This window comes from Scardinius erythrophthalmus (assembly GCF_964197995.2).
Source record: "Scardinius erythrophthalmus genome assembly, chromosome: 8".
In the NCBI taxonomy this organism is placed as follows: domain Eukaryota; kingdom Metazoa; phylum Chordata; class Actinopteri; order Cypriniformes; family Leuciscidae; genus Scardinius; species Scardinius erythrophthalmus.
In genome coordinates this window covers 8,936,518-8,954,390 of record NC_138228.1, presented here as the reverse complement: position 1 = coordinate 8,954,390, position 17,873 = coordinate 8,936,518, and the positions used below count along the sequence as shown (strand labels likewise).

The following is a 17,873-nucleotide window of genomic DNA, read 5'->3' as shown; positions in this document are numbered from 1 at the left end:
TGTGTGTAAATACACACTGCGGCTACCCCTGGGTGCCTCAGCACTGAGAGAGTTTTTCTGTTTTTTTGTTTTCACTAAAAGAGCAACCCTGTGTCCTTTTCAGGATGTCATTCCGCTTGTGCGTTTCTGGGTGCGGTCGTTCCCTGGTGCCAGCAGACGGCCACAATAGTTGCCTCTCGTGTTTGGGCGTTCAGCACGCTGAGGCAGCTTTTGTGAATAGTTCATGTTCCCATTGCGGGAATATGACTATGGCAGCGCTTAGATCGAGACTCGCTAACCTCAAGTACGGACAGCACTGCGACTGTTGCGTACATCAACCGCTAAGGTGGTCTGCGCTCCCGCCGAATGTCTGAGGTCGCTTCGTGCTGTTTACATTACGGGCCTGCTCAACCGTGCAGCCGACAAGCTCTCACGGCAGCAGGTGCTATCGGTGGAATGGCGACTCCATCCCAAGGGGGTCCAGCTGATTTTCAGGCACTTCGGGACAGCACAGGTAGATCTGTTTGCCGCCCCGGACACGTCTCACTGCCAGTTGTTCTATTCCCTGACCGAGGTGACCCTCGGCACAGATGCTCTGGCACACAGATGGCCCCGGGGCCTACGCAAGTATGCGTTTCCCCCAGTGAGCCTTCTTGCACAGACCTTGTGCAAAGTTAGGGAGGACGAGGAGCAGGTCTTGCTAGCCTCTATGCATTGAAGTGGAACCTGTTCGTTGACTGGTGTTCTTCTCACGAGGAGAACCCCTGATCTTGCTCGATCAGAGCCGTGCTTTCCTTCCTGCAAGAAGGGCTGGAGCGAAGGCTGTCTCCCTCCACCCTTAAAGTGTATGTTGCCGCGATTGCCGCACATCACGATGCAGTTGAAGGTAAGTCATTGGGAAAGCACAACCTGATCATCAGGTTCCTGAGGGGGGCGAGGAGACTAAATCCACCTCGCCCACTCTCTATACCCTCTTGGGATTTGTCTCTGGTCCTTTCGAAACTTCAGAGACCACCTTTTGAGCCCTTTCAATTAGCTGAGTTAAAAATCCTGTCCTATAAGACAGTTCTCCTGGTTGCATTGGCCTCCATCAAGAGGGTAGGGGACCTGCATGCATTTTCGGTCGTCGAATCGTGCCTAGAATTAGGCCCGGATAACTCTCACGTGATCCTGAGACCCCGGCCCGGATACGTGCCCAAGGTTCCTACCACTCCCTTCCGGGACCAGGTGGTGAACCTGCAAGTGCTGCCTTCGGAGGAGGCAGACCCAGCCCTGGCTTTTCTCTGTCCCGTTCGTGCTCTGCGTCTGTACGTGGACAGAACGCAAAGCCTCAGGACCTCAGATCAGCTCTTCATCTGTTACGGAGGCCAGCAGAAGGGAAAGGCCGTCTCCAAGCAGAGGATGGCCCACTGGATAGTGGATGCCATCACCTTGGCTTATGAAGCCCAAGGCGTGCCCTGCCCGTCCGGGTTGAGAGCCCACTCCACTAGGGATGTCGCTTCTTCCTGGGCGCTGGCACACGGCACCTCGCTGACAGACATCTGTAGTGCTGCGGGCTGGGCGACACCTAACACGTTCGCTAGGTTTTATAGCCTACGTGTTGAGCAGGTTTCTTCCTGTGCTCCTGCGGTAACACCAAAGTTCCCGCTCTAGTGTCGGCTTGCTGCGCCACTCCCTTCCACTGGAACAGATATGTGCGCTTTTTGCTCCAGTTGAGTTCCCCACTCAGACGAACCCTGTAGAGTTCCTCCGCACCCCTTCGGCAGTCGGACGTTGTGGAGCGTCCGACGCCAGACCTAGTGCTTGTATGCTTGTGTAACTTGTGCTAGGCTGGGTTCCATATGTGGTGATCCCTGCAGCGATCCCATATGCGTATTCTTCCATGACCAGCTCCATGTGGTGAGCCCGTGTCTTTCCCTTGGCAGAGTCCGCTCTTCCGTCACTGTCCGGTGCTGCCTTCCCCTTCTTAGGTGGCGCCACCCCAGTGACATTCCATATGTTGCACTGCCCCTATCCGACCAGTCCATGGGCCCTATCTTGCACCCAGCGCAATTGACTTTGTACATCGACGCATGTATTATTCCTATTTTGCACCCGCGCAAAGCGCGCTTTTCCCTTCACAGAAGCACGTCACTAAACTAGGGAATGAACTTGCGCTCCCTGGGCGGTTCAGCGCAAAAAAGGAGGCGTGTTCCGGCGCAAACGTTCCTTCATGCTATTTTGCAGGTTTAGAAAACAATTGCGCCACTAACCAGGAAAAAATTGTTTAAAGTCAGTGGCGCGTTGCGCATGTTATTCATATGCTATTTTAAGGGCGCATGCTTGGCCATAATCAATGTAGCGTGTGCACAACGCGCATACACTTTGATTCTCTCATCTACACAGAAGCAGCAGTTTTCATTTTTGCAAATCATACATTATTACGATAGATAGATAGATAGATAGATAGATAGATAGATAGATAGATAGATAGATAGATAGATAGATAGATAGATAGATAGATAGATAGATAGATAGATAGATAGATAGATAGATAGATAGATAATTATTATAAAAGCATTCATCTAGCTTACACATTTACCCAAATTATCATACACCTTTTTAACTAAAGTTAATTTGGGTGGGTTTCTCCATCCCCAACGTCCCTGACGAGAGCGTTGCTCTCCTTGGCTGTGAACTGCTCCTTGCGCGCGCCTGGCAAATCCGCCGTTATAATAGGAATTCGCTTTAGAACAAGCGCGCCTGCTCTAAAAGGGAATGTGAGATGACGCTCTGATTGGTTTATTTCACGTTACGCCCAAACCACACCTATGAATAATGAAGCTACTTCAGACCAACCCATTTTAGATTTGCCCCTGGCGCAAGAGTCATTTATCCCGCCGGGAAAATAGCAACAGCGCCAAGACCCGCCCACAAAGTTACTTGCGCTTTGCGCTTTGACACTTGCGTTTCAGATCGTTAAAATAGGGCCCCATATGTGTATTCTCCACATGGTACCTCCCTTCGAGCAGGATGTGGCTTCCGCAGTGTCCCTTTCCCCTGGAAAGGCACGCTTTCCCAGTGTTATCCAAGAGTTCCTCTGTGTGGGGTATAACGGAACAGCAGCTGAACTCCCTCTACGCAGGTCTTCCGCCCCAGCCAGTTGGGGGTCTGAGAGTCTGCGTAGGGCGCTGGATGTGGCAGCAACCGTGGCGTTTTCCATGGGATCCTAATTACATTGAACGTGAGCGACTGAAAGGGCTGACCATCGCTGCAATGGCCATCACAATCTCGGCTCCTTAGCGAAAAACAATGTGTGCGTTTCACGCACTCCAACGTTCATTGGCTTGTTCTGTAGACACTTGAAGATGATAGGGCTCCCTGAAGTGATCCCAATTACATCGTCACGTCGACGTTACGTCTCCCGTTCCCTGAAGGGGGTTACATTAGTAACCGAGACATTTTCCCATGTTGCCTGAGTTCTCATTTCTAGTTTGTTGCCATGGTTTCAGATTGAGGTACACACCTGGTTCTTGTTCTGTTAATTATCCCTTTGTATACTTATTCTCTTAGTTCTTTCTGTTCCTTGTTCGGTCCTGAATTCCTTGTCCTGCATCGCGTGTCTTGGATAATGGATTAGACTACACGCTAGACTGACACCCATTGGAGATAATTCCTTTTTTTCCCCTTACAACTTAATCCTTGACATGCTATTTTCAGAATAACAGAAAGTGCTATCTGGTCTGCACAGCTCCCCTGAGTAAAGTGTAAAATGTGGGAGTGAATCATCAACCTGACCTTTCCGTTTAAACCTCTCTCCACATGGACAGCACCTCTGACTTCCATAATGAACCAAACACGCAATTCACAAAAACTGAGCATACAGCTATTAGAATCAAGGGTGACTTCTCTGCTCCTGTTTGTGGAAAACTATAAAGAATTTAAGATGAGGTGAATGAAGGGGCGAACAGCAGCTCTTTATGCAAAAAAAATCATCACTATTAATCAGTACTAATCAGGACCTTCGTTCATATTCTGTGTCTTGTTTTCAAGAACCTGCTGATAACCTACATGTACCACCATGATTATGATTGCATTCACAGTGTTTGAACAGGTGTCTGATTCAGATGAGGATACAAACAAATGTTTGATAGACTCATTAGTGGCACAGAAAACACAGTGTAGTATTTTACTCTACTGTCCTTTGTATTTGTGGCATTACTGCAAAATATACAAGTTATCTTAAGATCTGTGACATAATTAAGTAGCCAAAAAGCAGGTTCTTATTGAGCCATGATTAAGTATTATATGGTCTGAGTTTCCTGGAAGCACACATCACATAAGTAATGATGAACATCACACTGGTTGTTCTTGCAATAATTGCCATTGTGAGGGTACCCTACCCTATGTGAATTTGTGGCCTTTTCCTGCTCTAACTAATGACAGATGGTTAAGTTGTTAAATGCCACTTAAAAGTCAGTTAATTAGCACCTTCATACATGTTAACAAGTTGTGTTGTATCTGTCTTTTTGTAAGTGTAACATCTTCTGATGGCCCTTTCTTCTGTGGAACAAAGAAGATGTTTTAATGTTTTAACTATTTTTGTTTGTACCGTGAAAGCCAGTGGGGTCTAAAACAACATTGTATGAACAAGAAAAACCCCACTGAGACAGGTTTCAAAATCTCTTTTGTGTTCCACAGAAGAAAAAAAGTTGGTAATGACATGAGGGTGAGTAAATGATGACCAAATAAAGCATTTTGGGTGAACTATCCCTTATATCCCTATAATCCCTATAATCTTTCCACTTTATTATTGTAATCAAACAGAGAAATCAGTTCACTACATGGTTTTATCGTACCAATGGCAATACAGCCACAACTCCTGTATTGTACGGAACGTACAGTCCTGTACGGAACAGTGACAGTAGGATTTAGTGCTGTGGTGGCCACTTTCTTCCATAGATCAACCTGTAAGTCAATAACTGCAATTGAAAAGAGATTTGTCAAGAGCAGCACCGTAACCCTGCATTGAGCTCCCTCAGAGCGCTCTCTTTGCAGCTTCTCATGTGATTCTGACTATAAATAGGGTGAATTCAGTTAAACTGGCCACTTTTGACAGCATCAAAGCCACTATCTAGGAATGTTCTTGAGCACATTTAGCAGAAATCAGTGGGGATGGTTTGTAATAATGCATTTTCCCTACCAACCTCCCTGTAGCCAGTTACCCATGGTTACAGCAAACTGCGATCCCTATATATCCCATTAGGCCTCTGGCTCCTGATGTTGCCATGGTGCCATCATCATCTCCCTAAGCTTGTTTCCTTAGATGCCTGAAGGCTTTAATCAAATGGAAACCCAATATGGGGTCACATCCATGTCTTCATTTCTTTCACGTCTCCCTGAGCCCTTAAGTCGGCTGACCCAGAAGTGTTCAATTATGTTAAATGTCTATATAATGAAAGACAAATACTTTTTCTTAGGCACCCACCCAAAGCCAGATGATTTTTGTCCTGAGTCCCTTGAAGCATAAAAGAGAGAAAATTAATTGAGAATTTCTAATCCTCAGTGGAAATAAGGCAGACTTGCTTGATTGCCACAGTTGAATGTGGGGGTGTGAGGCGCTATTTTGAATAAACTCTTCTCTTCTCTTCTCTTCTCTTCTCTTCTCTTCTCTTCTCTTCTCTTCTCTTCTCTTCTCTTCTCTTCTCTTCTCTTCTCTTCTCTTCTCTTCTCTTCTCTTCTCTTCTCTTCTCTTCTCTTCTCTTCTCTTCTCTTCTCGAGAATCACAATTTTTTTGTTAGAGAGATCAATGATTCAATGACTTACTCATAAAGACTTGTTTCATTACTGGATGAATCAGCATTTCTGAACGAATCTCTTGAATTTATGATTCATAGACAAATACAATTTTTTTAACAGTAACTTGTCGCCACCTACTGGTGTAACGGTGTATTGGATAAAAAAAATTAGCATCAAGTTGCTTTCAAAAGGTAATTTATGCTGCCTTCACATGCTAACTGAAATTTCTTACTTCCCACTTCTGAAGTCGTGATTACAGCTCATTTAACTAGGAAACTATTTACGATAATTCTGATTGCACATGAAGGCAGCATTACTATATTTTGATCGTTGTCGTAAACATCAGTGTTTACATCCGAACTATAAACGTATCCCTGTACTCCTGTAATAATTCAAGTTATTGTAACAGAACTAATGATACTGTGTGGTTAAAAAGACCTACCTACAGATGACAACTGCTCTTTTTGGGTCAGCAGCACCACAAACACATATGTGACCCTGGATCACAAAACCAGTCACAAGTCGCAGAGGTATATTTGTGGGAATAGCCAAAAATACATTGGATGGGTCAAAATTATCGATTTTTCTTTTATGCCAAAAATCATTAGGATATTAAGTAAAGATCATGTTCCATGAAGATATTTTGTAAATTTCCTACCATAAATATATAAAACATTTATTTTTGTGAGTGAATGCAGCACAATTGCGAACATAAATGGACAACTTTAAAGGCGATTTTCTCAATGTTTCGATTTTTTTGCACCCTCAGATTTCAGATTTTCAAATAGTTGTATCTCGGCCAAATATTGTCCTATCATAACAAACCATACATCAATGGAAAGATTATTTATTTATCTTTCAGGTGATGTATAAATCTTAATTTAAAAAAATTGACCCGTGTGACTGTTTTTGTCGTCCAGGGTCACATATTTGAATGTTTCGTTGTGATCGTGCTTGTAAAAGGTTTAATAGATTTTTCATTTAGAAATAAGATTGTGTGGATGTTTGATTTGAGATCACAATCTTTAAACGATTAATTGTGCAGCGCTTCTGTGAACTCTATTTTTTATGTAGCAAAATCTAACTGCATTGATTAAAACTCAATAGAATTAGACGTCAAAAGAAACTCAACTCTTGCACTTAATAACAAGCGAGCAACAGAGCACGAGCATACTAAATGTCACTTTTCTTTTTACCATATATAAAATATTGTGTTGATAGGAGCCACAAAGAAGAAAAAGCTGGTCACTCCACTGGCATATGAACAGTAATTGCTTTTTGATTTAAGCAACGTCCTTCTCCACAATTTTCAATCATCATTTACTCATCCTCATTTCAAACCTGTATGACTTTTTTCTATGGAACACAAAAATATGTTGTTTTTTTTGGACCCCATTGACTTTCATTGTATGGACAAAAAACACTTGAGACAAGTATCTTCTTGAAACATTGAAACAGAACTGTTCTTTAAAATATCTTTTGTGTTCAGAAGAAAGAAAATTCTATGAGTTTGGTATGTCGTAAGGATTAGTAAATTATATTTTTTGGGTAACCAATACCTTTAACCCCATCTGATCCCACCCAAATCATGCTGGAAATTGGAAATCTTTTGCCCAGTTTCAATACTGTTAATTCCAACCTAATTTATTCATGTAGTCTCATTGCAAATGGATTAAGTAAACTTTTATTTTACGAATTTAAATGGATTGAGTGCCATTAAATTAAGCTGTGGCAGAATGCTGTATAATGCATTAAGTGTATAACTGTATAACTAATTTTTTGAGAACAGGGAGGAAGTTCTTTTCCTAAAATCTTTTCACACTTTATGAATGTAAGAGTATGAGCTTGATGGGGGGAACAACTACTGTATAATTAGTTAGCCGTGAGGTATTCTTTTATTTTACACCTTTTAAGAGGATTTTGAAACTTTGTAAGGTCATCCTGGATAGTGTCCCAGTACCAGTACTGCCTTCTTTGTTTAGAGATCTTTTTCTCTAATTTAATAGGCAATTTCTTCTCTTAAAAATGTCTTCTTCTCTTGCAGATAATAGATATTTGAAGGAAAGTATTCAGAGAGATAAGTTTCATCCTTTAACAACCTTTCTCCAAGGAAGCTTTTAGTGTAAAACTCTATTCAGGATACATTAAAAGATGTTCTGCACGCCCAATGAAATGTACACAATAGAAAGGATAAGCCACCTACTGACTTTATATCCGATTCTTTGCTGATGTTGAATGTTAAACTGGTTTGTGTCTACTTTTAAAATCCAGATGGCTTACTTCCAGATTGAATCTCTGAGTATAGCGAGTGGACATTTGCCAGTGCCACATATTGGTGCAATGCAGATTCTTTCTAAATGTATAATGCACATTTTTTCTACAGGGAATATTCTTATTCCTCTAGAAATACCAACCAAACATTGTACTTTTTTTCTAATGTGTATTATAGGGCTACACAATATATCGTTTCAGCATCGATCTTCACCAGTCATCGCAATACAAATTGTACAAAAACTAAATATTGCAATGTCATTTTTTTCCAATATCAGGCAGCCCTAGTGTATTACCATTTCAACTAATACATTTTATCAGGAAATCCCCTGTTATAGTTCTTTACATTTTTAGGGTTTTGCTTTAAGTCATGAATCTTCTCTTCTAATAATTAGCCAACTGCAGCATTGAGCCTGCATATTCATCATACTGCAGTCTGCATTACTTTAGAGATAGGATTCATGGACTTTATTGACCACAGAACAGGCTGAACTTACATTAGTCGCCTGGCAGACTCTTCATCCTTGACTGATGGCATTGCTTCGAATGGTGCAGTACTAATAGAGCCCCACCCATTTCCCAATGGCCCAAATATACACTCAGTCATACTCAAAGACAAACTGAACCAATCTCCATTTTTGAAAAATGCATCTAACACTCTTCTGAATCGGCCTTTTTGTCTGAGAGGCAGAAAATTATGCTTTCTGTTATTATAACATGAGCCCCCCTGGCACCATCAATGAGAGCGGTTCACTTTCCAGCTCAAACTACTGTATAGCGACAGTAGCAGGCGGAGCCAGAGGGGGTTTAGCATAGTGTGGGGCCATGGCTGGCACGTTATATAGGAAAAGACATTCAGTTTTGGTTATAGAATTGCAAACCAAAATGCAAGCTGTATTTCTATCGTTTGAGTTGGGGGAGGCCCGACATGCGAAAGGGGTTTTTACAAGGCTGTTTGAAAGTATGTCTATTTTGTAATTCTGCTAGGTGCCACTAGTGTCTCAGAAACTACATACTTCACCTTTAAGTGGCAATGTTGTCAAATGTTAGGAATGGCTTTAATTGTCTTTCCTTACTGTGGTTGAAAATTACTCATATCGTGGTAAATATTTTGGTCATATCACCAAGGTCATATTTTGGTAGTAGATAGAAACTAATCAGAGGTGTGTTGTGTTTTTTACACAACCTTTTAGTGGTGGGTTTATCTATAGATAATAGTCAACACTATAATTGTCACAGTGGGAAAAATTAATTCAGTTAATTCATGGTCTGTTGTATAGAAAAACCAGAAGAAATTAGCCCAAATCTGTGGAGACTTTGTGATCAGAATTTATGCCTGGTTAAAAGTAGTAAGTACAGATTGGTTGAATTATACTGGATTTCTTAGCGTTCTTATCGGTCTGCCTGGAAACAAAGCCGCTGTGATGCCAAACCCCCTCATGGAAGAAGCTGTCATGTTTACAACTGTGACAGTGAGTGCTTATCAGGATCAACTAACCTAAAAAGTATGTGAAGTTAGCGGGCACTACCGTTGAAGTAAACTTGAACAACATTATGAATAATTTATTAGATGCACGGCCTTCTGTTATCGTAGGGACATTGACTTTACATTTTTCCACCCCTAAACATGAACAAAACGAACTGTGATTGGTTGCTTTGCATGTTGATCAGATTTTCTCTTTGGTGGTCCTTGGCCAATGAAAGCTGCAATGGAGTCCAGACCTTCTGCCGTCAGTCTAAAGGTCTTGCTACTCGAGACTGCTTGAGACCTAATTTCTTAACAAAAAAGTGTATTACTTTCTCTATGTCTGTTTCTCTTGAGAAGGTTGTTGGGTTGGTGCAGAGCTACCGTACTTCTAAGAGCTTTGCTTTCGAGATTTGCAGATTTGTAGCCCTCGCTTCTCTGTGCTAATGCACTTTTCTGGTGGCTGGGTCACACTAATAGGATTTCCATGTGAAATGCCCACTCAGGCAGCTGAGGTTAATGACTCATTTGAATGAATTGTGATTGAATCAGATTTGTTAGATGAAGCATTAATTGATTCTGTCAGTGGTGCCGGGGATTAGGATTCACTTTTATTCAATCAGATTCTGGATCAGTTCTCATACGGCCATCCCTTATCTTCTCCACAGAGACAGGGTGCAGTGGGCTAATGCATGTGGCGTATTAGCTGGTATCTTCATCACGATGAGTTTAAACATTGCTCCTTAATTGTTTGCATGTCATTTGATTGATGGGGATTTTGTTTTGAGTAATCCTGTAACGTCTACAGTATGTGTTTGCACATCAAATCGTGTTATTTTACTGCCAAATTTTACGTTCTGCTCATGTGAGTTTGCTCCATGAGATTATTTTCTTCTTTGTTTCAGAGCTAAACCCAGTAAGATGCTGCCCAAGAGCTTGAGCATGTTGTACAGTCTCAGCAACACCTATTTCTAATTTGTCTCACTGTGCACAATTACACTTTTAGAAAAACACGTCTGTGCTGGAGACATATGGAAGTGGGAGGATGGAGTTGGGTAAATGTTTAGCATGTGCTGATGGGTCCTCTCATGTCGCCATCACACTGTTCGGACATATGGCTGAATTAAAACCCGACGGACTACAAACAAAGGTACTTGGTGTCCACCGCAGACAGACAGGCAATCTGAAGGCAGATAGATTAAATGATCCTTTGACAGACAGGCTTACTGTGAGACAGGCAGGTAGGGCTAGTTTTTTCCATGTTGATTGATGTCACTGAGCAAGAAAAGCTGACAGGCCTGTGAAAGGCTCTTTTACTGTTCATCCATCTTCACTGACTGGTGTCTTTTGGACAGGCCAGAGGGAGTGTGCGACTTTCATTTTAGTTTAGCTTTTGAGTTTATTACTGTTTTGGCAATGGAGCGGGTGGACTGGGCAGTGCAGGTCTTCTAGACTTCTGCTTCTGCACCCCAATAATTTCCAGCATCATTACGCTATGAGAAAAAGGGTCGCAGTATATACTCTGTGATTTTCTGATGCAGAAAGGAGGGTTTTTTTTCAGCCGGAGGTTGTTTATAACCATGAGCAGAATCGCAATGACAAAATGAGCACTGGGCAATGAAAAGTAATACTTTTCTTCTACAAGGTGAACTGAAATGTGTGTGGATCAGGGGTATTTTCTCAGATTTTGCTCAATTTGACCACAAATTGTTAACATTTTTCTAAGGAACTTTCCAGTAGTGACACCAACAGATAAAGATTTTTTCAGAAGAGCCTTAAAACTACATTTCAAAAGCTTGTTGTTAATATCAATTAATATCAATCAATGGGAAAAAAATTAAAAGCATAAACATAATGAGACTTGAATATAAAATATTTAAATAGTAGGCTATTATTGATTTCTTGTTGAAGCTAAATGGTTTTACATGCCTTTAATGTAAGGATGCACAATATGTCTGATTCTGTTAGGTAACAGTCGATATGCTGGCCAATATTTGATATTTAATTGTTCATGCTCCAATCTCGTTTGCATTTAGATGTCCTTTACTGTCATCTAACACTCACTTAAAGTTCATCTTTAAAACGCGTAACATTTAATAACACTGCTAAATGTAGGTTAATAATGAACAACCATTTTAATACTGTACATTATAATATTGTGATTCCTAAATTCACTTGTAGCTTTTAAAATATGTTGGTTTTTTTAGTCAAAATAGAATGAAATAGTATAGAATTTTAAAGCGATAATAGGTGGTGACATAATTACCTTTTATTGTATTGGCCATAATTTTAATATTGATGCATTCCTACTTTAAAACAGAAACTGTGTACACCTCATATGTAATTGGAAGATGAATTTACATTGGGTTAAAGACAAACAAACGCAGAGCCTCCTGATTACAGAAGTCACCCACATGCCACTGGTGTGGAACGAGAGCTGAACATGAGAAGAAAGGCTAGGGAAAGAGAAAAACAGAATGAAAGAGAGAAAAAATAAGGGCAAGCGCATGTACGATTAAGACATCTCAGATCCCTCAGAAGGTCTGCTCCTGTTCTTTTGGTTACCATGGCAACATGTACCCCAGTTCTCCCCGAAATGCGCTGGGAGATGAGAGATGGGAAGAGACGTGTTTGTAAGGAGGTGCTAAGATGTGCCGGGGCCATTGGTTGTGAAAAGTGCTAATTGCCTCCGTTTCATAGGAAGTAGCGAGATCTGTGACAGTGTCCAGTCCCTGTAGGCTCTTGCCTTCCCACACACATAGACCAAAACTTCACCTCTTGGTCCATTTCCACCTCCCCAAACCCCTTACCCAGCTTTCAAGACAGAGGAACATTGTCTGTTTGATTTCCTCGTCACCAAATTAAATGTCCACTCTTAAAAGACAATTTATGTTGTCTATAAAGATAAACCATTTCTGTCCATCAAGCAGCATTGCTGTAGCCCAATGCCTTTCCCATCTACATTCTCACTGCAACTGGACTGGTTTATGTGCCAAAGTCCGCATATCTCTGGAGAATATAATGGTGGCAGAGAAAAGATGAAGAGAGAGAAGAGAACATTATGCCTGGCCATTACATGAAGTATAATCCATCCGTCTACACTCAGTCAGAGGCAGCTAGAGGCAACGATGTTCTCTAAAAGAGATATGTCGCAATGGTCAATTGATTACTTACGCTCATGTTGTTCCAGACCCTTAAGACTTTCGTTCATCTTCAGAACACAAATGAAGATCTTTTTGATTAAATCTGAGAGATTTGTGTCCCTCCATTGACAGCTAATCAACTGACACTTTAATGCTTCAAAAAGTTCATAAAGAGATCATAAAAATAATCCTTATTAATTTAGCGGTTAGTCTAAATGTACTAGTTTGGTCCAAATAAGTTAATTTAGGCTTTTATTCACATGAACATTCATCAGCTCACACATCAGTTATGCTAAACGGAAGCTCAAGCATGATTTCTTGACGTGTGAGAACCAATGAGGTTCATTCTCGTGTTACGCAGCATGTTTGAGCTTCCGCAAGAACCAATGAGGTCTGTTCTCGCACGTTAAGCGTGTTCGGTTGAGCTTCTGTTTATGTTCGCTGATCAATGTTTATATGTGAATAAAAGCTTGAAAGTAATCGTGTCTCTTCAGAAAAGTTGGAATAAATCGATCAATTCACATGGATTAGTTTTATGATCTCTTCATGAAATTTTTGAAGCGTGAAAGTGTCAGTTGTGTAGTTGTCAAAGGAGGGACAGAAAGCTCTCAGATTTAATAAAAAAAGGATTTCATTGGTGTTCCGAAGATGAATGAAAGTCTTACGGGTTTGGAACGACATGAGGGGGAGTAAATGATGACAGATTTTTTTTATTTTTGGGTGAAATAACCCTTTAAAGTAATGTTACAATACTAAACTCTGCATAGTGCACTTTTAAATAAAACATTGATAATAAGGAATGTTTCTTGAGCGCCAAATCAGCATATGTGACCCTGGATCACAAAACCAGTCACAAGTAGCATGGGTATATTTGTGGCAATAGCTAACAATACATTGTATGGGTCAAAATTATATTTTTTTCTTTTCTGCCAAAAATCATTAGTATATTAAGTAAAGATCATGTTCCATGAAGACATTTTGTAAATTTCCTACCGTAAATTCCTACCGTTATTTTTTTGAGTGAGTGCAGCACAATCGCGAACATAAAAGGACAACTATAAAGGCGATTTTCTCAATGTTTAGATTTTATTGCACCCTCAGATTCCAGATTTTCAATAGTTGTATCTCGGCAAAATATTGTCCTATCCTAACAAACCATACATCAATGGAAAACGTATTTGTTTAGCTTTCAGATGATGTATAAATCTCAATTGCAAAAAATTTACCCATGTGACTGGTTTTGTGGTCCAGGGTCACATTATTTTGTGACTGCTAAAATAGAAAACAGTTTCAAAATGTAATAATATTTCACAATATTACTATTTTTCTTTTTCTTTTTTTTTAAATTGCAATAATTGCAGCCTTGGTGAGCATAAGAGACCTCTTACTCTCCCCAAACTTTTTAATGGCAGTACAGTATTCATTTCTAGTACTTGCAAGGCAGTAAAAGAGTATTGTTAAAGTTTCAAATAAGCTTTGGTTCTGTGTAAATGAAAAGCTGCCGTTGTCATGACACTCTTACTGTGTCAAATGAGACTCTGCACTTTTAAATCCCACTGAAAGGCCATTCACATTATCTGGAAAGATAAACCATTTCTGTCCATCAAGCAGCATTACAGTAGCCCACCTGCAGTTTAGGTGAGGGCAGCAATTCTGAGGTAATTGCACAGCAGGACTGTTCACGCTCTTAAATAGCTCTGCAAGAAAATAAAAATCTTTCTTTCTAACCAGCATCATGCAAACAATGATCATCGACATGAAATGCTAGTTGTATAGGATTACTTTGTCAACCCAACCCAGTGCAGAGAGGTTTATTGACTCATTAAAATCTATTACAGGCATAATGTTACTGTTAAGCGTCAGCTGTCATCAGAGCACAATGGTGAACGTAGAAACTGGGGAAGTATGTCTGTTTCCTGGGTTTGCACTTCTTCCAGAGGAAAAGATAAGAAAAGTGGGTCACTGCCTAATTATGGGCTGGGTTCCCCGTGCTCCTCAGCCTTGCATAAAGATGGGGGAAAGACAGAGACACACTCCATGGAAGAGCTATGGTTCACAGAAAGATCTGCTTTTGAATTTGCTTCCCTTCCGCCTTCATTTTCTAACTGTGAGCGAGGCATGTGATGGTGACAGAAAGAATGAGAACATTATGGAGGTAGAGAAAGAAAAAAAGACAAAGGTAAAGAGACAGTAAAGTGCAAAATGGTTAAAGGTCATGTGCATTGCTGTGTGTTATGGCTGTTCATATAGAACTGCATTGACAAGCCAGGACTGGTTCTTATTTCCAGTAAAAGCTTTGGGATTTTTAATCTACAATCTAATAGTTTCTTTGGAAACAGTAATTGGCTGCATCTACTTTCATATTGTATTTCGGCTTCAGTTTGTCCAATAAGTGCAGTTCTTTCTTCAAGGACAAATCCAGGGTGATGAATATTTAATTTCACCCAGCATTGACTGCATTTGAGACTCCTATTTGTAACACCCCTCCCCCCTTTTCTCACTACCCTTTTCTCGACCCTTCCCCACAGAGGAGTCAATACAATATATTCTTCTAGTAGCCTTCTGTCTCTCTTTACTGGTGATGCTTTAAAAAACAATTCAGACACATCTATACAGTTACCATGACGATATTTATATATTTAAGTCAGAAGAATTTATAACATAAGAAATTAATAAGGGACAATTGTTCTTTTGAACGCTGAATTTATCAGAAAAACTAAAAAATGTATCATGGTTTCCACAAAAATATTAAGCACCACAACTGTTATCAACATTGATAATAAGAAGAATTGTTTCTTGAGCAGCAAATCAGCATATTAGAAGGATTTCTGAAGGATCATGTCACACTGAAGGCTAGAGTAATGATGCTGAAAATTATATATTCATTTCAAATAGAAAAGTTATTTTAAATTGCAATAATATTTCATAATATTACTGTTGTTACTGTATTTTTGATTAAATAAATGCTATGGTAAGCGTAAGAGATTTCTTTCAAAAACATTAAATCTTACCAACCCCAAACTTTTGAACGGTAGTGTGTGTATATACACGATATGGACAAAGTATTGGGACACACCTTTTAATTACTGTATACAGGTGTTTCAATCAGACGCATTGACACAGATGTATAAAATCAAGCACCTAGCCATGCAAAATTAGTCGTTCTGAAGAGCTCAGTGAATGTAAGCATGGTAGCTACGGTGATAGAATGCCACTTTTGCAATTAGTCAGTTCGTGAAATCTCATCCCTGCTAGATATCCCTCGCTCAACTGTAAGTGGTATAATTTGAAAGTGGAAGCGTTTAGGAACAGCAGAAATTAGCCACGAAGCAGAAGACCACATAAAGTCACAGAGCAGGGTCACCAAGTGTGTAATGGTCACCAACACTCTGCTTATTCTATAGCTGAAGAGTTTCAGACTTCCACTGGTATTCAAATCAGCACGAAAACTGTGCGGCGGAAGCTTAATGGAATGGGTTTCCTTGGCCGAGACATCACACTTCTCGGTTTGGTGGATGCCAGGAGACTTTTACCTGCTTGTGCCAAACTGTAAAGTTTGGTGGAGGAGGGATAATGGTATGGCGCTGTTTTTTAGGGGCTGAGCTAGGTCCCTTACTTCCAGAGAAAGGAAATCTTAATGCTTCAACATATCAAGACATTTTGACAATGCTATGTTTCCAGATTTGTGGGAGCAGTTTAGCAGTTTGTTTTTTGGAATGCAATGTCGTTACAGTCCCTGTTGGTGTAATAGTCCCAATACATTTGTCCATATAGTGTCTATATGTATGTACAGCATGTATTAGAAATTGAATAACCAAATACAATAAGTTCAGAGTAAAAATTGCTTATAATTACTTACAATTATGTATCAAGTTCTGCATAAAGAATGGCACACTAGGCTTACTCATCTTGATGTGCGTCTATAGAGAGCATAAGCATCTGCAAAGAGTGACAAATAGCTGTAAAGAAATTGTGCAAAAAACCCTTAGGTGGAGATGGTTTGGACATGTATCATGTTAATTACTAACTGTGGGCTTTCATTTTCTCATTAAGAACATTATTAACATAAGAACGAGGGTTAAGAAAAAATTAATGTGCATACACACTTAAATCCATCAATTTTGTGTGAGAGCATTTTCTTTGCATACTATTAATAAAGAATGTTTTGTTCACATGTTAGTGAATGAGACACATATGAGTGTATGGAACTCATATATAGGTGTATTTTGATTTTAGACATACTGTACTTGTACTTTGTACTTGTGATGCTGTGAGTAACACACAGTGTGTTCTACCTGTTAAGATGTAGTTACAAAAATACCCATGGTGCTGATATACAGTTCTGTCTGGTGTTTTAAAAATGAATGAGGCGTGCAGCTAAAATCTCTTCTCTTCCTCCTGCAGATGATGGAAAGCTCTCCCTTGATGAGTTCCAGGCTTTCTTCTCTGATGGGACTCTGAACGAAGAGGAGTTGGAAAAACTGTTTCACACCATTGACTCTGATAACACCAGGTGATTACAGAGCTACACAACTCTCAAAACACATTCAGTGAACAGATCTCAGTCACAATAGAAGACAATAGAGGGGCAATAAGAATAGGAAACAATACAACATTGGTTACCTTGTCAGGGAATAATCCAGAATGACAAAAACTTAATGGATCTTTGTTTGTCAATTCATTTCATTTTGTGTGTGCACATTGTGTTCTAGTACACAAATTAAAGCTATATTTACCATTGTCTTTATAATTCACTACATTAAGTATTATCCATTTGTCTACATGAGAATCTAGTCAGTGACGGTGCAAAGATGAGGTGACATTCACTAAGAGCACAAGCATTACCTCATGCAAGCTGCCTTGCAAAACACTGTAATTGTTTCATCAGTTTTGGTCCTGTGGACTCAGAAAATAAATTCTAACCTTCACACTTTCAGTAGTTTATTGAACTAGTCTGCTTTTCTCTCCTTTGTCTTGCTGAGGCTAATTTCAATAACCAGCTTTTAATGTATCTTAAAGCAATAGCTCACCCAAAAATTTATATTATCGAGGGTCGAAGGTAGCGGAAGGGTGACCTCTGACCCGACGTATGATGTAGGCGTAGCGTAACCTTAGGTGAGAATAAACGCCTCTCGCGAAAACCACGCAACTTTCTTGTGAACGCCGAAAAAGCCAGTGATTATAGTTTATAAAGTTTTAAATATGGGTATTTTTCTTATAAAAACCCATCGCTTTGC

At 40.1% G+C, this 17,873-nt stretch overlaps 1 protein-coding gene across 1 annotated transcript in view; it reads left to right on the top strand.

Annotated features, from left to right (window-relative positions):
* necab2 (N-terminal EF-hand calcium binding protein 2) overlaps positions 1-17,873 on the top strand; it is a 95,826-nt gene that overhangs the window by 22,401 nt on the left and 55,552 nt on the right. The window contains exon 3 of the mRNA XM_081372068.1: positions 17,041-17,149. Within this exon, the coding sequence (XP_081228194.1) occupies positions 17,041-17,149 (109 nt within the window). The remainder of the gene's footprint in view (positions 1-17,040; positions 17,150-17,873) is intronic.